This window comes from Procambarus clarkii, chromosome 32, assembly GCF_040958095.1.
Source record: "Procambarus clarkii isolate CNS0578487 chromosome 32, FALCON_Pclarkii_2.0, whole genome shotgun sequence".
In the NCBI taxonomy this organism is placed as follows: Eukaryota; Metazoa; Arthropoda; class Malacostraca; order Decapoda; family Cambaridae; genus Procambarus; species Procambarus clarkii.
Window position 1 is genome coordinate 38,808,475 of NC_091181.1, and position 22,796 is coordinate 38,831,270.

The 22,796-nt window shown below is 42.6% G+C and overlaps 1 protein-coding gene across 2 annotated transcripts in view; it reads right to left on the bottom strand.

Annotated features, from left to right (window-relative positions):
* Positions 1-1,615: 1,615 nt before the first annotated feature.
* The window catches only part of LOC123759537 (nephrin), a 500,550-nt gene continuing 479,369 nt past the window's right edge, over positions 1,616-22,796 (bottom strand). For both annotated transcript variants that reach the window (XM_069335264.1, XM_069335263.1), the window contains 6 exons: positions 18,604-18,740; positions 11,338-11,450; positions 4,843-5,026; positions 3,846-4,028; positions 2,995-3,083; positions 1,616-2,293 (listed from right to left, as the gene is read on the bottom strand). In XM_069335264.1, coding sequence (XP_069191365.1) covers positions 1,994-2,293; positions 2,995-3,083; positions 3,846-4,028; positions 4,843-5,026; positions 11,338-11,450; positions 18,604-18,740 — 1,006 coding nt within the window. In that variant the 3' untranslated portion in view covers positions 1,616-1,993. The remainder of the gene's footprint in view (positions 2,294-2,994; positions 3,084-3,845; positions 4,029-4,842; positions 5,027-11,337; positions 11,451-18,603; positions 18,741-22,796) is intronic.

Below are 22,796 nucleotides of genomic sequence, written 5' to 3' on the forward strand. Positions count from 1 at the left end.
GTAACCCGGAATTAAAATAATATTCAGTGGAGGAGATTTACTGAGAGCAATCTTGGTGACTTCACACACGGCGCCAATAAGCTATTTTATTGTTTTTTTTATTTTTCAATGCTTTTTTTCCTGTGCTATGCAATATATATATATATATATATATATATATATATATATATATATATATACAAGCTCAACTATCCAGGGAACAGAACAGGTACGATAAGGAAGGAGTCCAGAAACCACTAACTGCTATCCAACTGGAACTTCAAGCCTCCCCCCGGGTTACCTCTCGAACACGCAGGAATTAGGTGCTTCTGGCATCCTTCCGTATCGTGGTTGGTCAGTTCTGTGGCTGACAGAGCTGCTGCTCTTGTGGTCGCCGGATCGAGTCTCCTACACCCCGAAGTAAATTAAAATATTAACTGTAATGTATATGAAATGTGTGTGTGTGTGTGTGTGTGTGTGTGTGTGTGTGTGTGTGTGTGTGTGTGTGTGTGTGTGTGTGTGTGTGTGTGTATGTGTGTGTGTGTGTAACGTTTATGTATATGAGGAGTATGGACCACAGGAGCCAGTTTCCTTGGTATAGCACAGTCATCTTCACTGCATATGAAGATGAGAACGTACACTCACCGTAGCTATGCACTGTAGGTGTGTCTTCCACGTAGTGTCATGATCAATACACCTGCACACAGTAGGCATGACTCCCATGTACAGTCAATCCATCTTTGACCTTATGAAAAGTCTGCATATTCGAAACTTAAAATATGCTCAAAATACATCATAAAAATTTTGATCCTGTAAAGAGTGACATATTCAAGCAGTTAACCAACGTTTAAAACAAAAAATAAAACAGAATATAATGAACATCTCACCTTCCTTGTAAACACAAGAACACACATATATACCTCATCCGGCTCTTCACCTGAAGGAACACCAACAGATGTAAAATATGTAGAAAGATTTACCTACATATGTAGATTGACGTCCGGTTACAAAGTACAGGAACATAATTGATCGTTTGATTGGCGTTGTAATTAATATATATATATATATATATATATATATATATATATATATATATATATAATATATATATATAATATATATATATATATATATATATATATATATATATATATATATATATATATATATATATATATATATATATATATATATGTCGTACCTAATAGCCAGAACGCACTTCTCAGCCTACTATGCAAGGCCCGATTTGCCTAATAAGCCTAGTTTTCATGAATTAATATATTTTCTCTAATTTTTTGCTTATGAAATGATATAGCTACCCATTTCATTATGTATGAGGTCAATTTTTTTTATTGGAGTTAAAATTGACGTAGATATATGACCGAACCTAACCAACCCTACCTAACCTAACCTAACCTATCTTTATAGGTTAGGTTAGGTTAGGTTAGGTTAGGTAGCCGAAAAAGTTAGGTTAGGTTAGGTTAGGTAGTCGAAAAACAATTAATTCATGAAAACTTGGCTTATTAGGCAAATCGGGCCTTGCATAGTAGGCTGAGAAGTGCGTTCTGGCTACTAGGTACGACACATATATATATATATATATATATATATATATATATAATCATTTTCTGTTTATACAAGTTAAGGAGAATATGGCACTTATTTCTCCTTTGAGAACTGGAATTTAGCAGAGGACTGGAACCCACTAACTCAGACAGAGTGGGGCGCTGGAGCACTTCCATTAACGATGTCCTGAGAGCTACCAGCCTCAAACACCCATTTACAAATGCCCCCATTGTCCTAAAATCTCTTCAAGATCACTTGTCAGATATCTCTAACTTCTCCTCAAATTTGTATGGTAAATATAATTATCCCATCCGGCCTTAAACTGGGGGCGTCTCAGCGGGCGGGTTGCTGAGTGGATCCACTGTTTCTACACAGACTTCGGAACCATCGTTCGAGAAGCACAGGTTCTTAATTATTGGTTAAAAGGGTAGTTAGTTTCTGTCTCCCTTCAGAACGATGCCTCTGGACTGCTTGTGACGAATAGCCTGACAGTCGTCTGTCTTCTGAGGTCAGGTTCGATGTCCACTCCCGCAGACGTGGAGGGTCCTCCGAGGCCTCCTCGTAGGAGGTTGACTCCTATATTACCTCCAGTCCGGCCGAGCGGGACTACTCCTCCTCCTCCAACTCCACCGCCCTTAGAGGAAGAGGAGTTGGAGGAGGAGGTAAGCCTGGTCCTCTCCGTGGCCTCCGGAGAGGACGAGCCGTAGAGGGAGGCAGCATCTTCGTCGTATCTCTGGTAGCTGGACATCTGCAGGAGAAACATCCATCTTAGCATCACAGATCAACTACATGAGTCATCTCTACGGGTTATTCATGCCCGTGCCACCTCTTGAGTGGCTTAATCTTCATCAATCATCAACCTGAGTTCGAAGCTTGAGTAAATACACAACTTTAGCAGCAGTTAGAAATCCTTTACACTTAGCAATCTTGCAAGAATGATATCTAATCTACAAAGATTAAGAAGGTCTCCTTAATATTTCAGTATTCACACTCAAAAATTTAGAAGGTATTGAACAATTAAGTAAGCTTGCATACAAATTTAGTATATATATACTTAAATTTGTTTTTAGTAAGCAGACTCAAAAATGTTAGCAAGAGATTACTCTAAATTGTTGATAAATAGATTAATGTTCACGTTGAATGTTGAGAATTGCAAGAGACTCAAAGCTCCTTGGCTGCCTGTACATCACCAAGGGTTTAACTCTCACTCTCTTTAAGATACACATATCTTTAAGATAAGATATACTCTTTAAGATACAGATAGTGTGTGGTCTGGTCAACATACTTCAGCCACGTTATTGTGACTCATCGCCTGCATTTAAGATACACTTTCTGTATTGTTTAGACTGTGAATACATACATTAACATACGAAGCGGTGTATTACGGAATGCATAAATGTACCATTAATACACGGTGAACCTCTGTTCCTTATTGTCTATTCCACCTACCTCATTAGTTTGACCTGAAGATGTATATACTGTCGCCTTGACGGAGCCATTCACCCTCACGGCCGCTCCTTCCTCAGAAGCCTCCACACCTAGGGAGAGAGAGAGAGAGTGAGTGTGAGAGAGAGAGAGTGAGAGAGAGTGAGAGAGTGAGAGAGAGTGAGAGAGAGAGTGAGAGTGTGAGAGAGTCATTCAAGTTGTGACAAATGTTCACCGCAACAGCTAGTAGTTAGTAACTTTAAGCCATTAAATGTTACAAAATAAATATATATGAGAATAATTCTCTGTTTAATGTTTGACTCATAAAATTAATGTTTAATTAATGCGTAGCCCCCCCCTGCCTGAGCAGGGGGGGGGGGGGTACCCCTCCACTCTCAACCCCCTCACCCCTAGTTGTGTCAACCCCCTCCCCCCTCGTGTCAACCCCCCTCCCCCCCTCGTGTCAACCCCCCTCCCCCCCTCGTGTCAACGAGACGAGTATACCCACACTGGATATATAACAAAAGACTAATATCCATAAATTATCAAATATCCAGTGAAGAAAATCCTACGACAGAACACCTAAAACAAATAACAATTTACACGCGATAAAAAAAGGCAAACCTACAAATACACTTGAGAATACACTCAGCTATACACACACAAAACACAATATCGTGATATACTAAATGAATATTTGATATACCAGATATATATATACACACCATGTCGTGGTTCAGTTGACTAGAGCGCGTCTGGGAACACACACAGCGCCTGGGTTCGAAACCCCACACCAAAACCTTTGTGGAATGAGTGCATTATACAATCAACGTCACGCAGCGATCGAGACACGAATCCACGAACGATCAACTTACTCAACAGATCCGGATTGTTGTCCTTGAGAACGATCTGGGTGACGGTGGTGTCTCTATGGGCGTGTGTCCTCCGTTCTTTGACCAGCCAGATGGCCAGCAGGAGGGCGCCCACCACCACCAGCACGCCCGCAACCACGCCCATGATTAGCACAAGCGGTGACGGCTCCACCATCGACGGCAGACCTGCCAAGACACGTCAAGCAGACAGCATAAGACATTCACAATCGACTTGAGAATGGTCCAGGACGGACCGAAACGTCGTCGTCCCTTCACTTTCTAGTGTGTGATCTGGTCAACATAAGACATATATTAACCATTTTTTTGTGACAAAATGATGATATTTGATGATATAAATGATGATATAAATATTTTTTGTGACAAAATGATGACATTTAATGATATAAATTATGATATTTGATGATATATATGATGATATTTGATGATATATATGATGATATTTGATGATATAAATGATGATATAATATTTTTCGTGACAAAACTGATGATATTTAATGATATAAATGATGATATTTATATTCTTCGTGACAAAACTAGATATAAAAAGATAATATGAAAACAACTTTAAAAAATATATTAGAAAATATAACCAGTGATATATCTTTTATCGTATATAAGAGGGGAATGAACTCTCAGAGAATTATATAATGAGTGAAAATGTGTTTATATTTTATTTATTTTTACCGCTCCTAGGGACGAGGAGACAATTAAACTAAGCCACCTTGTTAGCTACAGCTGGATGAGCACAGCTAATATCCCTGGCAACAGCATTCGACAGCAAATTCCGTCAAATTCTCTGACAGAATTTGATGACAAACATGCTCCACTGTGTTATAATCTTAGGTATTATTTCCAGCTTGGTTACATAGAACAATGCTTGCGTGTGTGTGTGTGTGTGTGTGTGTGTGTGTGTGTGTGTGTGTGTATGTGTGTCTTGTTGTTTTTGAGGGAGTCAAGGAACCTCAAACCAGGGACTCACTTTTGTGCATCTCAGCTTCCTTGAGTGTGAGAAAGTGGAGTCTGGTGGGGCTGGTCCGACCTCGGGAATTGTAGGCATGGATACTCGCCCTGTAGTTCCTATCCGGCTCCAACGGCCGGGCGGAGAACACCGGAGTGCTGCCGGATGTGTTCAACACCAGCCGGCCTGTGTCTATCTCCCACACCTGTCACGGGAGAGTAGACAGATAAAGATAATTGAGAACATTGGTGGACAGTGACTTCTGCGTACGTGGGGACAGTGACCTCTGCGTACGTGGGGACAGTGACCTCTGCGTACGTCAGAAGTATTTACCTGTTATCTTATAAATATATATATATATATATATATATATATATATATATATATATATATATATATATATATATATATATATATATATATATATATACATCACTGGAGTAGTGGTGCTGCTGGTGTTAATTCTTACGAACCCTGGTGGCCTGGGTTCGAATCCTCTGAGGAGGCGACGAAGCAGCTCTCGTGAGATCAGTATTTTCGGAACAAAAATTTACATGAGTATCAACGAGAAAATATTTTAAAACATTGCCCAATCGTCATGACATTCTATCATGTAATGCTTTTCAGTCCCAATAACACTGTTCTCGCTTAATAAAATTAATTTTAATAAATAAGGAAACTGAATATTAATATGCAATATAAATATTAAATTTGCTGTGTTTTTTTTTGTCTATACATATTAAAAAAAATCTCAGTGTAAAAATTGTATTATCAAAATTATATGTTTCATATTTAAAAATCCTGTGCGCTACATTTTGGAATTTGTTAAGCAAATTTATATATATTACCTTTTAAATAAATTGAAGTAAGCATTCAATTTTGCTTTTAAATATCTGAAAGATTGCATTTTAAAATGTTGTACATGGTCATTGGAATATTTGTCTAATATCTCTGGATTAAAATGATGATTAGAGCCATTATTGAGATATATATGTGCAAATATGTGTGTGTGTGTGTGTGTGTGTTTGTGTGTGTGTGTGTGTGTGTGTGTGCCCACCTAGTTGTACTCACCAAGTTGTGTGTTTTGAGGTTTGGCTCTTTGGTCCCGCCTCTCAACTGTTAATCAACAGGTGTACAGGTTCCTGAGCCTACTGGGCTCTATCATATCTGCACTTGAAACTGTGTATGGAGTCAGCCTCCACCACATCACTGCCTAGTGCATTCCATTTGGTAACTACTCTGACACTGAAAAAATTATTTCTAATATCTCTGTGACACATCTGGGTACTAAGTTTCTACCTGTGTCCCCTTGTTCGAGTTCCATTCGTGTTAAATAGTTTGTCTTTGTCAACCCTGTCATTTCCCCCCCTGAGGTTTGGTTAGGTTAGGTCAGGTTAGGTTAGGTTAGGTCAGGTTAGGTCAGGTTAGATCAGGTTAGGTTAGGTTAGGTTAGGTCAGGTTAGGTCAGGTTAGGTTAGGTTAGGTCAGGTTAGGTCAGGTTAGGTTAGGTTAGGTCAGGTTAAGTTAGGTTAGGTCAGGTTTAGTCAGGTTAGGTTAGGTTTGGTTAGGTTAAGTTAGGTTAGGTCAGGTTACTTCAGGTTAGGTTAGGTCAGGTTAAGTTAAGTTAGGTTAGGTTAGGGTAGGTTAGGTTAGGTTAGGTTAGGTTAGGTTAGGTTAGGGTAGCTTAGGTTAGGCTATTTACGGGAAATTTTGTGCAATATTTTCTGTCCATTGTGACAACTCGAGAGAACGAAATATATGAAAGAGATTTTTAAGATTAATATTTCTTAGTTTTGTTTTCATTTAATTTATATATTTAATCAATTCCTTTTGGTATCAGAATTGCCTGGCAGAGGATCAAAGGCTGCATTCCTTACGGAGGCTCGGGCTGTACTCTCCGCACATAAATATTCCAATCAACGTTAATTAAATAGTTGGGATGTTCCCGCCACTGTGTTTACTGAAATTACTTTTTAAACTCATTGTTAAGTATTGAGTATTAGTCTGCAGGCGATGAGTCACAATATGGCTGAAGTATGTTGACCAGACCACACACACTAGAAGGTGAAGGGACGACGACGACGTTTCGGTCCGTCCTGGACCATTCTCAAGTCGACTGGGATTCACAATCGACTTGAGAATGGTCCAGGACGGACCGAAACGTCGTCGTCCCTTCACTTTCCAGTGTCTGGTTTGGTCAACATATTTCAGCCACGTTATTTGACTCCTCGTCTACAGAGTGAAGGTGCACAGATTGTGGAAATTAAAGTAATTTCTTAACACAACATGCATCAGATGACGCAAGAGAAAGGTGGGAACGTAGACATAACCCAACATGAGGAAGACTTTGATTACTTGCACCATGAAACCCCAACAGTGCCGGAGACTATTTTGTCCTGTTCTTTAACGGTATAATTGAACTTACGTCAAGGAGAAGGTGAAAGGATAGTAGACTACGACAAAGAGGCGGGTGTAGTGGTGGGGAGTGTGCCCACAGATCAATATACCTGCTGATCTTTACCCAGAGACCACCAGACTTTGAATCCAACTATTCCTAATGCAAGTTATCTTATCGTTGCTGATTCCACATGGGGAGGTGGTCCACTTCTGAACTGCTATCATTTGACGACGTGCTTGCCTGCGAATGTTCCTCTTGTGAACAGAATGACCCGTTTGATATCTCTTCCAGGCCTTGTTGCTAACCAGCCGACTAGTATTGATATCCAAACCACGGCTGAGCAGTAGGCATGATAACCATTCTGCTTCGGGGTGAGGAAATGTGTTTTTGCTGGAGGTGCAGTATGTGACTATTGAAGCCCAATGTTGAGCTGCTTACACCTCCTTGGATCAAGCCGTGGCAGCAGTGAGTTGCTTCTGGCTTAGGGCGGAGAGCCGACCACCTTAATCCTCTGTTCCTCAGTCAGGCTGTCTCGAGTTCATTCGTTCAGTCTGATCGGCCGGAACAGCCAGTGTAGTGAAGACTGTCTGTTGGTCCGATGAGACAATATATCCCAGGGGGGGCGGGGGGGGGGGTCTACAGGGGGACTATACTTGCAGGTAACTCAGTTAACACTGGCTCAAGGAAGAACGTGATGAGGTGAAAATGTAACAACATTCTCTCTGCCTCTCTCTCTCTCTCTCTCTGTCTCTCTCTCTCTCTCTCTCTCTCTCTCTCTCTCTCTCTCTCTCTCTCTCTCTCTCTCTCTCTCTCTCTCTCTCTCTCTCTCTCTCTCTCTCTGTCTCTCTCTCTCTCTCTCTCTCTCTCTCTCTCTCTCTCTCTCTCTCTCTCTCTCTCTCTCTCTCTCTCTCTCTCTCTCTCTCTCTCTCTCTCTCTCTCTCTCTCTCTCTCTCTCTCTCTCTCTCTCTCTCTCTCTCTCTCTCTCTCTCTCTCTCTCTCTCTCTCTCACCCCAGAGTAAGACGAGAACAGGTTAATGGCAGGCCACGTTATACAACCTCGGTGCTGTACCCGTTCCAGCCTCGCCATTACACTAAATTCACGCCTGTATCGAGGCGGTGAAACCGAAATTATTAGGAAAAGATATTCCAGCTAAGTACTGCGGGCCGGCATTTAGGGCCATATCCTGTCTGTAAAGGGCCTCTCATATCACCCCCCCCTCCCTTCCTCCCCCCCAGTGGGTGTCGTTCACAGTCTCAAAACTACTGAATGACGTTCGAATCACTTCTCTCTATACACTTGGAGAGGTAATTAACCCCCCCAAAAAAGGTGTGATAATCGGTACCTGGTTTTAGGTATTTTTATTTGAAATAAATACAAATATTCCAGGAACTAGGTTGTGTTCACTGGAAGCTGTTGGTGGATTAGATTTCGAAGCTAATAGAACGTTTTGCTCAGGGTTTCCACGTTCCTATCAACAGGATTTTTTTTTCGTCGTCACATTGTATAGAAAAATATAAAATTGTCTCGAGTTTATTCTTATTTTTTTGAGTGTGGGCTTTGGGTCTAACGACTTCTGGAGGGTAATTAACTATTTATCTACGACAGTCGACGGATCTCGTCGTATCCCCAACAATTGCTTGACTGTGTCGGGGGATTTTGAGTATTAAATATCTGAGATTGTGTGCTTGCGTCTCGGGCCTTCCCGCCAAACACACACCGAAACTACGACGTTGGTACAACGTTCGAACAAGTTTTAACACTTCCTAACCAGTTATAACAACCAATATATCAAGTTGTAACAACGTTCCAATACGTCATAAACACATTAAGCCAAGATGTAACAACTTTATTACAAGTTGTTACAAGCGGAAAATAGAGACAGTTTCGGTTTGTGTTTCCAGGGCGGGGAGTGAGTGGTGATCAATTATTTCATTTGGTTGATAGTGGCTTTGCTTTGCCATCTATTTTCAAAAAGTGACAAGCAGATTTCGTGTAGAAATTCATCCTGGAGATGTGTGTGTGTGTGTGCGTGTGTGTGTGTGTGTGTGTGTGTGTGTGTGTGTGTGTGTGTGTGTGTGTGGGTGTGTGTGTGTGTGTGTGTGTGTGTGTGTGTGTGTGTGTGTGTGTGTGTGAGTGTGTGTGTGTGTGTGTGTGTGTGTGTGTGTGTGTGTGTGTGTGTGTGTGTGTGTGTCTGTGTGTGTGTGTGTGTGTGTGTGTGTGTGTGTGTGTGTGTGTGTGTGTGTGTGTGTGTGTGTGTGTGAGTGTGTGTGTGTGTGTGTGTGTGTGTGTCTGTGTGTGTGTGTGTGTGTGTGTGTGTGTGTGTGTGTGTGTGTGGGTGTGTGTGTGTGTGTGTGTGTGTGTGTGTGTGTGTGTGTGTGTGTGTGTGTGTGTGTGTGCGTATTGGAGAGAAATATGAAGTAGATATCATAGAGGGGAGAATAGATCGGAAGTCAGTACATTGGAAAACATTTCGTTAGATAGGCAGTGTAAAAGAGTTGACTGCTCAATCCTGCAGGCCTAAATAGTACTTATATGGACTCGCGCGCGCGCAAACACACACACACGCACGCACACACACACACACACACACACACACACACACACACACACACACACACAAGGGGTGGTGCAACAGTGTCTGGGGAAGGATATTATGAACGCATTATCCCGTAAATAACAGGTTATGCCCTTACTTTCCCCACACTTGGAAGAGAGAGAGAGAGAGAGAGAGAGAGAGAGAGAGAGAGAGAGAGAGAGAGAGAGAGAGAGAGAGAGAGAGAGAGAGAAAGAGGTCAAGAAAGGTTGTTCTGCTTATAATCTCTTATTAAACCTTTCCATCTGTCTCTGATCGACCCCCAACATATTGTTGGCAACTACAACTCAAGGCGCTCAGTCACTAAAAGCAAGAATGGCTCCCCACAACACAAGACGCTCTATCATCAAAAGCAAGGGGCTGGCTGTACTATTTTCTCAAACACCTCCGTTGATGATTGATTCAAAGGCTGACTCACCTTTGAATCAATCATCAATCATCACATAAATTCACGTGAATTTATTTCAACCGAGTAAATGAAGGCTCTGTTACTTCGCTCTATCTTATAAATAAAATAGCTGTAACCCAACATTAAATTTACTCAATGGAAAAAATAGAGTTTTTATTTAAATTTACACTTAATGGAAATTAATTACCTCGCCAAATAAAAAATATTTCCACTTTTATTTAATATTTTTTTTTATAATATTTTATATTATTTATTATTATATTTATATTATATTTATATTATATTTATATTATATTATATTTAATATAATTTTATAAATATTTTCACTTATTTTGTTGATGATGCTTATCAGAACGCTGGAGCGAACGAAGTTCGTGAAGAATACCTTGAATATAGTCTACTTAAAGTTTACCAGGTATACTCAACCGGGAATGTGGTCTACCTCAAGTTACCTGGAGCGTGAATTTACCTGAACGTTACCTAATTAATGGTATATCAAAAAGACTACTTAGTGTACGGTTAATTAGAAGTTAATTTTGAGTATAGTTTACCTGCATGACGAGTAGTTTACCTCAAGGTATACCTGAAGCACAAAGAATACACCAAAATGTTTATAACAAAAACTTGAAGATAACTTACCTCTTGATAGAAGGTGAGGGAAGTTATTACGAAATAAGGAAAAAATTTATAAATCTCACGAAACTTGAAGTGTGACTTGAGTGCCGAAGAGCCCTTAAGTGTGAGGTGAAGGGCATGGATGAGGGGCTTCTTGAGGGTGTAGGAGAGAGAAGGAGGAATATGAAGGAACTAACAGAAGAGGAAGAGGACGTTGCCCAAGCTTAGAGGGCCAACAGCTTAGACAGAGGGCCAACAGCTTAGACAGAGGGCCAACAGCTTAGACAGAGGGTCCCCAGCTTAGACAGAGGACCTCCAGCTTAGACAGAGGGCCAACAGCTTAGACAGAGGGTCCCCAGCTTAGACAGAGGACCTCCAGCTTAGACAGAGGACCTCCAGCTTGGCCAGAAGACCCCCCAACTTGGCCAGAACGCCCCCCCAGCTTGAACAGAAGGCCCCCCCTCTCATCCAGAATCTACACTCACAGGGTGGTGACTTACCTGGAGCTGAAATTTCTGAGGAAGACCCCCGTCGAACCCCGGTAAACAGCTAATTCCGGCGGAGTGAGACGTCACGTTGACCACTGAGCAGTTGCTGACTTCCTCTGGAGGACCTGTGATGAAGGAGGAGGAGAAGATGAGTGTGTGAGAGACGGAAGAAACTTCTGTGTGAGGGGACGGGAAAAGTCTGTGAGGAAAATTTGTGTTGTGGTATGTCTAAGAGAAGTTCTAAATATTAGGATATGATGTTTTATGAAGCAGAGAATGACTGTATCATATGAAGCAGGGACTGACTGTATCATGAAGCAGAGAATGACTGTATCATATGAAGCAGAGAATGACTGTATCATATGAAGCAGAGAATGACTGTATCATATGAAGCAGAGAATGACTGTATCATGAAGCAGAGAATGACTGTATCATATGAAGCAGAGAATGACTGTATCATATGAAGCAGAGAATGACTGTATCATGAAGCTGAGAATGACTGTATCATATGAAGCAGAGAATGACTGTATCATATGAAGCAGAGAATGACTGTATCATATGAAGCAGAGAATGACTGTATCATATGAAGCAAAGAATGACTGTATCATATGAAGCAGAGAATGACTGTATCATGAAGTACAGAATGACTGTATCAAGAAGAAGCAACTCGAGAAACATTACAGGCTAAAAATATTACAGTTCTAACTTCTTTCACGAAAAAAAATGTATTCTATTTACTTCAACGTCTTTCTTCCAAATATTTTTGTATTCTGTTTTTTGTTTTTCTCCGACTGTTGTCTCGGCTGCTCTATATTTCTCATCTTTATTGTTACGCTTGTTCTCATTCATTTGTCTCACTGCTTTTGTTCCCTCGAGCTTTCGCTCTTTGTCGTCTGAGTTTTCGGTCTCATGTTTCCCATCATTCCCTGCCTCATTTCTCACCATTCATTGCTTCACTTCTCATAATTTCCTACCTCATTCATCATTATCTGCTTCTTTCCTCGTCATTCAATGCTTCATTCCTCATCATTCCTTGCCTCATTCATCATTCCCTGACACGTCATCATTTTCCCTGCATCATTCCTCATCATTTTCCGTATCTTGTCGTGTCTTTTTACGCTAAAAAATCTATCTTCCATTGCTCTTCTAGGTTGACTTGTCCATTAATCGAAACATTGCCTCTGTCACCCAGGTGGATAGACAGTAGACAGACGGTAGATGGACATAGGACACACAGTAGAAAGTAGACAGAGGGGGACAGGAGGGTCTAGCCTTCATCCTCAACCTGACAGGAAGAATCCGAGACAGCTTCATCTCAAACTCTAAGCATTAAGGCCATCCAAGACATTGAGATAAACGACCTGAGCATCACCCGGGAGAGAAGACAGCATCTTGGGAGGCTGTGAAGGAGATCCGGTCCGGCAACCAAGAGATTGTACACGATTTGTCTTAAACGTTATCTTGTTATCTCAAGATAACCTCAAGAAACGGGATCTATTCTTCTCTTCCCTGTATGTGATGCTGGATCATAGCATCCCCAGGGTGTGTGTATCTTTCCCTGTATGTGATGCTGTTGTGCATGTGTGGACGGGGGTGCATATGTGTGTATGATATACATATGTCTCTGTACTTTATGTATACATGAGTTCGAAGAGCTCTAAGACGCTACAGACAGCCACGAAGAACAGCTCTCCCAGAGTAGTGAGGACCTAAGGCTACTAGAGAAATAATTCAACACCAAACCAGCACTTTACTGCCGCGTACCGACTTACAAAAGTTCCTAAACTCGATGTTTGCTTCATTACTGCAGAATGTCAGTCTTGCTCAAAGTGACGTTCACGGTAGTGCGATGAATGTCAGTCTTCTTCAAACTGACGTTGGCTTGAGTTTTGCTGAATGTCAGTGTTGCTCAAGTCTACATCGGCTTTTGCTGCGTGACAGCGGAATTAAGATTGCGGGTACTGGGTTAAACTAGAATTTCCAGCTCGTTAGCAAAAAGCTATCTACAGTTCTCATTATTACTACTATCCCCTACACCTTACTTTCCTCCTCAGCTCTCTCTTGCCTATTTATTGCCTGTCTCCACCTCCTCATCACAATCGACTTGAGAATGGTCCAGGACGGACCGAAACGTCGTCGCCCCCTTCAACTTCTAGTGTGTGGTCTGGTCAACATATCTACAGAGCTTTTTTGAGTAGAGACTTCGTGTGTTTAGGTCATGTCAACGTCTCAGGTAGTTGACTTTTCTTGGGGTCATGTCAGCATCTCAACAAGAACAACCTTTTAGGAAGGTTGATGTCAATTCCTTAGTCTACACATCTGTGTTTGACATTGTAAAACAATCGATTTGCTTAACCTAATCTGCCGACTTGTTCCTTTGTAATATGCTTGTGGATTTTGAGGATTTCTTACGTGGATAACGATATTTTGTCGTCTCCAGTGCTTTCTGAATCCTGTTGATAAAAGAGTTCATTCAAGTGCCTTTCTTTCTCATTTAAGAGTGAAATGAACTCCTCATCTTTCTTATGTTTTGCAGAAACTGTTATACATTGTTTACATAGTCTTTTTAGTGAGTGAGAAATATCTCATTCTTTCAAAGTGAAGCGATATGGATACGAAGCGATACGCTATTGTGATTTTACGTAATTTTATTGTGATTTTGGGAGTTGTAAATCTTTCAATATCTTGATCAAGTAGCGCTGTCGACTCACAACCATCTCTTGTAATATACAAACTAGCTGTGACCCCCACCACACCTTCCCCATCACCTCATCACTGTAACTATTTTCACAACAGTTTGTTTCACTGTAAATGACTGTGACACGACTCCCCCCCCTCTAGAGACTCACCATGATACAACAAGTCATTATAGAAAGTTGTGGGAGACTAGCCACAAGCATCTGGCTTCCAACTTTTCAAAAGACTGACGAGCGAACAGATAGATGTTATCTATTATAGATTGATGCTGTACCCGGCAGTGCACGGGGCTGTTTTTATACCTCTCTCTCCCTCCCTCCATCTCTCCAAGTCTCTCTTTCCTTCCCTTGCATTCTCCCATTTTCTTTCTCTCTCATTCCTATTTTCTGCCTTTCCGTGTCCTTGTAGGCAAAACATGCTCGAGCTAAATGTCGTTACTGACGATGAGTCGATGTGTTTGACTGTGATTCAACGTGAACAAGCTCGTTATGCCCGGCCTACAAGCCTCACTGTACCTCTGGCGTTACTGTGTAACTATTCTGACGCTAGAATCTTTGGTTGAGCCTTAAAGGTATGGATGGAGGTGGCTTCCACAACTGCTTCTTTCACTGCATCCTAATTGTTGTGATTCGTGATTTTAGTTGTAAACACAGTTGTTATTCTCTGTGTGTAACACTTGTACACACAGAACAGAGGTGTTTCCTTGTATTTCTTCCGCTCATTTGCATTTCCAGCTTCCACCTGTGTCCTCTTGTCCTGCCTTTTCTCAATTTGGAGAGGTTGTCAAAGTCCTGTTGGTACCTATTTACTGCTTGGTGAACAGATGCATCAGGGTGAAAGAAACTCTGCCTATTTGTTTCCGCCTCCGCCGGGAATCGATCCCGGGACATTAGGATTATGACTCCCCCTTCCCCCCAAGCGCTGTCCACTCAGCCAGGAGGCCCCGTGCGTGCGTGCGCGCGCATGTTTTATTAAGAGAAAAGGTGTTATTATGTTATTATCTCCGAAAGCGCGCGTGCGCACGACTGCTTTATTCATATATATTTTTTTTTAGATGTCGAAATCAATCACAAATACTTATTATAGTCTACTTCCCCCCCCCCCTCTTTCTCCTGCTCTTCCTCCTCTTTCTCCTGCTCTTCCTCCTCTTTCTCCTGCTCTTCCTCCTCTTTCTCCTGCTCTTCCCCCTCTTTCTCCTTCTCTTCCTGCCCCTCCTCCTCCTCTTCGTCTTCCTGCTGCTGCTCTCTTCCTATTCGTCTCACCTATCACCTTACTTCCTACCTCCCCCTCCTTCCTCCATTCTCTCTCTTGGCCTTCTCTCCATATCCCCCAACATTTCTCCACCATCAACACCACCACCACTACCCCAATCACCACCACTACCACCATCAACACCACCACTACCACCATCACACCACCACCACTACCCCCAATCACCACCACCACTACCACCATCAACACCACCACCACGACACCACCATCACACCACGACCACTACCCCCAGTCACCACCACGACACCACCATCACACCACCACCACTACCCCCAATCACCACCACCACTACCACCATCACACCACCACCACTACCCCCAATCACCACCACCACTACCACCATCAACACCACTACCACTACCACCATCACACCACCACTACCACCATCAACACCACCACCACTACCCCCAATCACCACCACTACCACCATCAACACCACCACCACTACCCCCAATCACCACCACCACTACCACCATCACACCACCACTACCACCATCACACCACCACCACGACCACTACCCCCAGTCACCACCACGACACCACCATCACACCACCACCACTACCCCCAATCACCACCACCACTACCACCATCACACCACCACCACCACCATCACACCACCACCACGACACCACCATCACACCACCATCACGACACCATCACACCACCACCACGACACCATCACACCACCACCACGACACCATCACACCACCACCACTACCCCCAGTCACCACCACGACACCACCATCAACACCACCACTACGACACCACCATCAACACCACCACCACGACACCACCATCAACACCACCACCACGACACCACCATCACACCACTACCACCATCACACCACCACCACTACCCCCAATCACCACCACCACTACCCCCAATCACCACCACTACCACCATCAACACCACCACCACTACCCCCACTCACCACCACTACCACCATCACACCACCACCACTACCCCCACTCACCACCACTACTACCATCACACCACCACCACTACCCCCAATCACCACCACCACTACCACCATCAACACCACCACCACGACACCACCATCACACCACCACCACTACCCCCAATCACCACCACCACGACACCACCATCAACTCACTATCACCATCCATAACAACCTCCACCACCACCATCACATCACCACGACACCACCATCACCAACCATAACCACTACCACCATCACACAACCACCACTACCACCATCACACAACCACCACTACCCCCCCCCCCTCTCATGGTAACAAATCCATGTCTCCGCGTTACCCAAGGAAATTACCTTATTAGACCCTAAGGTAATTTGCCCAACTTACCTGTGATATATGTATCGAGGCAGGAGCACCATGCACCCCCTTCCTTCCCTCCCCTCACCAGTATGTGTCTTGGACACACGCCACCCTCCTGTATCCGGCCCTCAAGCATGTATCATCCTCCTTTATCACTGTTTTGTGTTGGCATTTTTCCATTTCAATCCTTTGATGTATCTTACCTTGAGGTGCTTCCGGGGCTTAGCGTCCCCGCGGCCCGGTCGTCGACCAGGCCTTGCTTTAACAAATTATACGTTTTTCTATGTTTTTTTTTCGAATGTTATGTGTCTAGTCTCGTTAACTTATTATTGTTATTATTGAGAAAATCTGTAGGAGTCATGAGAAGGATTCGAACTTGGGTATTCCCAAGCATATGCCTTAGACCACTGCACCACGAATTGGGGCAAATGCATTGCAATCTGGGATGCAACTGCATCCTCTAAGGTTCCTGAGGCTTCACCTGAAGCCTAGTCAGAATTGCAATTGTGTGGAACCCTAATTAGGATTCATTGGAAGCCTCAAGAACATGCAGATGTTAAGGCAGAGATTATCATCTCTGCCTTAACTGCCTCTCGCTCTGAACAAGCACCATACTTCTTGTCATACTGCATCATACTCCATTTCGATAACCAATTGTATATTTTTCTCCATGCTGTAAGAATCCAGCATACTTTCAGAGCAACAATTTAGCAACAGACTCAATAAAGTATCTTGAGGTTATCTTGAGATGATTTCGGGGCTTTTTAGTGTCCCCGCGGCTCGGTCCTCGACCAGGCCTCCACCCCCAGGAAGCAGCAGCCCGTGACAGCTGACTAACACCCAGGTACCTATTTTACTGCTAGGTAACAGGGGCATAGGGTGATAGACACTCTGCCCATTGTTTCTCGCCGGCGCCTGGGATCGAAACCCAGGACCACAGGATCACAAGTCCAGCGTGCTGTCCGCTCGGCCGACCGGCTCCCCAATAAAAGCAGTAGCAGTGAATTACCAATTGCAGTTTCGTGTCGGTGAACATTCCAAAATTACTACATACCTACCTCACCCCCCAAAAAAATATATATATATATATACATAGAAAAAACTTTTGAATCTAAACATGAAATAACAAAAAAATTCTCGATGCATGGACTGTCTGAATTGATGTTGTGGCTTCAGGGAAGCTTTTAAGTAGTGGGGAAAAAATCTTATTTGACAGTTTTGCGTTTATTGGATTTTAAATACTTTTTCTATCTTTTGTTAAATAATATTTTCTGGTTTGTTATTTTGCAGATTTCTATGTTCGTTTATTACTTCGTTATTTTAGAAGTTTATTACTTTATTATTTAGTTATTTATTATTTACTTTAATATTTATTTATTTTTTATTTATTTATTTATTTATTTATTAGTTATTTATTTACTTTATTATTTATTAAAAAGTTTATTACTTTATTATTTAGTCTTAGCCCCTTCCTCTCGCATTCAATACCCACTCCACCTCTCTGTCTGTCTGTCTCTCTCTCTGTCTCTCTCTCTCTCTGTCTCTGTCTCTGTCTCTGTCTCTGTTTCTGTCTCTGTCTCTGTCTCTGTCTGTCTCTCTCTCTCTCTCTCTCTCTCTCTCTCTCTCTCTCTCTCTCTCTCTCTCTCTCTCTCTCTCTCTCTCTCTCTCTCTCTCTCTCTCTCTCTCTCTCTCTCTCTCTCTCTCTCTCTCTCTCTCTCTCTCTCTCTCTCTCTCTCTCTCTCTCTCTCTCTCTGTTTCTGTCTCTGTCTCTGTCTCTGTCTGTCTGTCTGTCTCTCTCCCTCTCTCTCTCCCTCTCTCTCTCTCTCTCTCTCTCTCTCTCTCTCTCTCTCTCTCTCTCTCTCTCTCTCTCTCTCTCTCTCTCTCTCTCTCTCTCTCTCTCTCTCTCTCTCTCTCTCTCTCTCTCTCTCTCTCTCTCTCTCTCTCTCTCTCTCTCTCTCTCTCTCTCTCTCTCTCTCTCTCTCTCTCTCTCTCTCCCCCCGTTCACTCACCTGCAGATATGATAGTGAAGGAGCAAGGGTCATTCTGGCCGCCCACGTTGTTGGTAGCGAAACACAGAAGCGTACCGTAGTCTCGCTCGGACATGGGGGTGTAGGAGAGAGTGCTGCTCAGTCCCTCCTGTGTGTACCTGCGTAGGAGAGAGAGAGAGAGAGTGAGAGGGAGAGTGAGAGCGTGCTGCTCAGTCCCTCCTGTGTGTACCTGCGTAGGAGAGAGAGAGAGAGAGAGTGAGAGGGAGAGGGAGAGAGTGCTGCTCAGGCCCTCCTGTGTGTACCTGCGTAGGAGAGAGAGAGAGAGAGAGAGTGAGAGGGAGAGTGAGAGAGTGCTGCTCAGTCCCTCCTGTGTGTACCTGCGTAGGAGAGAGAGAGAGAGAGAGAGTGAGAGGGAGAGGGAGAGAGTGCTGCTCAGGCCCTCCTGTGTGTACCTGCGTAGGAGAGAGAGAGAGAGAGAGTGAGAGGGAGAGTGAGAGAGTGCTGCTCAGGCCCTCCTGTGTGTACCTGCGTAGGAGAGAGAGAGAGAGAGAGGGAGAGAGACGATGAGAGACTGAGAGAAGAAAAATAAGGAGGGTATTAGTGCTTTGCAACGGGTTCATGATACACAAATTGAGAAAGAAATGAGTAATTGGGAACATGCATTGTTAACGATGTTCAATGAGACAGTTAACTATGTCTGTACGCGTGAGAATGATTGATTGATGATTGATGTAGATTAAGCCACCCAAAAGGTGGCACGGGCATGAATAGCCCGTAAGCGGTGGCCCTTTTGAGCCATTACCAGTATCAATAGCTGATACTGGAGATCTGTGGGGTGCGACTGCACCCTGCGTGTGGGGAGATGTCTCCCGTGGTGAGAATGGCATACCTCCATGTCCCATAATATGGGACATCCCAGCATCCCAACTATGGGACATCCCAACATCCCAACTATGGGACATCCCAACATCCCAACTATGGGACATCTCAACATCCCAACTATGGGACATCCCAACATCCCAACTATGGGACATCCCAACATCCCAACTATGGGACATCCCAACATCCCAACTATGGAACATCCCAACAAGGTGAAAATCTCAGGAACGAGGGGACTCGCCTGAGACCTTGAAGCGCCCCTGGTTCTATCTGGAGAGGTCTTTTCAGTCTAGTTCTCATAAAGTCAGCTATATCTCGCCAACCTTACATTTCGGGAGGAATGATGAACTGAGACATGGGACAGCAATAATCTGACTCAAACGACAATTTTTGGCACTGGCTACAAGTGATCTGCACACACCAAACCTGCACACACAAATAACATCACATGAGACCAGAAGACATGGCAGGATGTGCAGAATACCCCCGTTGAAAAACAGAGGTGCAACTAGTACTCTGAGAGAGAACTCTATCAACATCAGAGGTCCGAGACTGTTCAACACGCTTCCACTACACATAAGGGGCATAACTGGCCGACCCCTCACAGTGTTCAAGAGAGAACTGGATAAGCACCTCCAAAGGATACCTGATCAACCAGGCTGTGACTCGTACGTCAGGCTGCGAGCAGCCGCGTCCAACAGCCTGGTTGATCAGTCCGGCAACCAGGAGGCCTGGTCGACGACCGGGCCGCGGGGACGCTAAGCCCCGGAAGCACCTCCAGGTAACCTCAAGGTATCAAAATTTGTTGGAAACTATAATTTTAAGCAAAAATAGTATAGACATGTATACTATTTTTCACTTCCCAGAAACATACACCATTATTGCCCCCTGAGAAACTTACTACAATTCCGTAATGCTTAAATGAAGATGAATGAAAGACCCACTTAAAATGGGTCTTTCATTCACCTTCATGAATGAATGAATGAAAAACCCAATTTGTTTGCATTAAAAATCTCGATTTTCTGATGTAATTATCATCCCTTCTCAATATCTGATACATATATGAGCTTTATACCTCAATGTGAACGTGAATGCCTCAGTCAGGAACGTGAACTAACATAGCCTTAGCCCCTTTAGTCTCTCCTTTCTTCTGTTGCTATCTCTTTTCGTCACAATTTATACAATATATACTGTATAATATACAGTATATACAGTATATACTGTATTGTATTCAATATTCTGACTATTCAAGCAATAGTATACAGTATCTTGAGAAAAGATATAGGTTATATCCGATAACATGTTTTTAATATACTTAAACATAAATTGGATCTTGCATTCCCCTTCGCTATTCCAATTAGTATTAATGGGAAAATTAACATATTCGTCTATCCTTACTTTGGCCGTAGTAGCATAAAATAGACGTTCCTCTAACAACTTTGACGGATTTCTCAAGTCCCGCTCCTTTCTCAAAGCTACAGATAAAACTATTATATTTACTGATAACACTTCACAGCAATAGTACCAGCATCAGTAAGAATAGTACTAGCATCAGCAGCATCAATGGGGGGGGGAGGGAGATATTTAGAACCATTTTGAAGGGTAAAAAAAAACACAAAAAAATCAATCACGTGTCGTGATTGGCTGCAGCGGCACAAGCCTGTTACGAATCACAAAATTCAAGTCCCCAAATTCTGTCATTATTTCTCGCTTCTGTAAACCCCTTCGCCATCATTCCATTACCGACCGACGTGATATTCCCAAGGGGAAAATTGACTTCCGAATACGGCCATCGCTTCCTCCCGAATTTCTTCAACTCGGCAGTTTTTTTTTCTGGTTTACTTCGCGTATGGATGTGGATAGTAAATATGTTATATAATTAGGTAAATGTTTCTGGTGCAAAACATCTCAATCTTTTTTTACGTTCTAATTTAAGACTGATATCTCCCCAAAAAAGTCCCACGATGAACGGAAATCATCGTGGAAATCATCTTATCTTTGTCTTACAGACAGATAAGAATCCTGTGTTATAGACAAGTAATGATCCACAGTGGAGCCTGAGAAAGTCAGAATATAAGACAAGAATGTGAGGAAGAAAATGTAAGAAATGAAGTTTGTAATTAATAAACAAACTAGAAAACTAGAGAAGAGATAAAGTTGGTCAGGTTGTGTCTGAGAGCTTATTCGATCAGATGACTTCTGTGAAGATCAGAGGCAGGAAAGATAATGTCAGAAGATCAATATACAGGATGATTTAGAGTCCTTAATACAACAGAATAGAGCATTGCATTGGTCACGAGTTCATTGACTTTATTCAGAGTATGTCCAGGTTCATCAGATACATGCCTATCTATCTGTATCTCTGGTTGAGATTGGAGATCAAATGCTTATCGCTACTCTGGCTCAACCTGACTCCTGTCTAGATATGCCCAACATATATATAAAATTTATAGCCCTCGTTTTATTTCATACATTTTTGTTCACTTATTAAGTTTTTGGCAAAATAACTTTTACATCTCAACCAGATGTACTGACCAAGATGTATTTCAAAAGTCAAATTTAGCATCCACAGAATACAAAAACAAATAGTGAATTCAAAGTTACAGTGCACAGAATTTGACTCCATTTGGAATGTGCTGAGTGAAAATCTTGGTCCCTATTGGTGAAAAAGCAGATCCCTATTAACCTATCCACTCGACAGGTTAATTGGGTTCGGCATTTACATTAGTCGACTAGGATAGTGGGATGACCATAAACTATCTGTATTGAATAGCCAAGACCCAGAATCTTTCAGTACTGCTAGTCAAGAATTTTCCGGTAATCCTTTGGTTAAGTGCGGTTGGAGTGAATATATATATATATATATATATATATATATATATATATATATATATATATATATATATATATATATATATATAAAGTCTCATTGTACATGCGCAGTCAGGTGCCTTGAAGATGTTGTCGATTTGATTATATAGTAAGAATATTGGGGCTGAAAGTCGCAAAATGTGCTTGTAGAAAATGTAAAATAGTTGCCAACTAGCCAAGTTTCGTGTCTTTGTTTTTTTTTTTTGGGGGGGGGAAAGGGGGGGGGAAGGGGGGGAGGGGGGTCAATACATGCGTATATTGTAGAGTTAGTTTGACATACGAGTTATGCAAAATATTGAACGACTCTCTGGTCAAACTTTTAAAGTGGTCTGTGTGAGAGAGTGTATGCTGTATGTGTGTGTATGGTTGTGTGTGCGCGCGTGTGCCCTTGTGTGTGTGTGTTTGTGTGTATTTACGCGTGAATGTGTGTGTATGTTTGTGTGTGTGAGTGTACTCACTTGTGC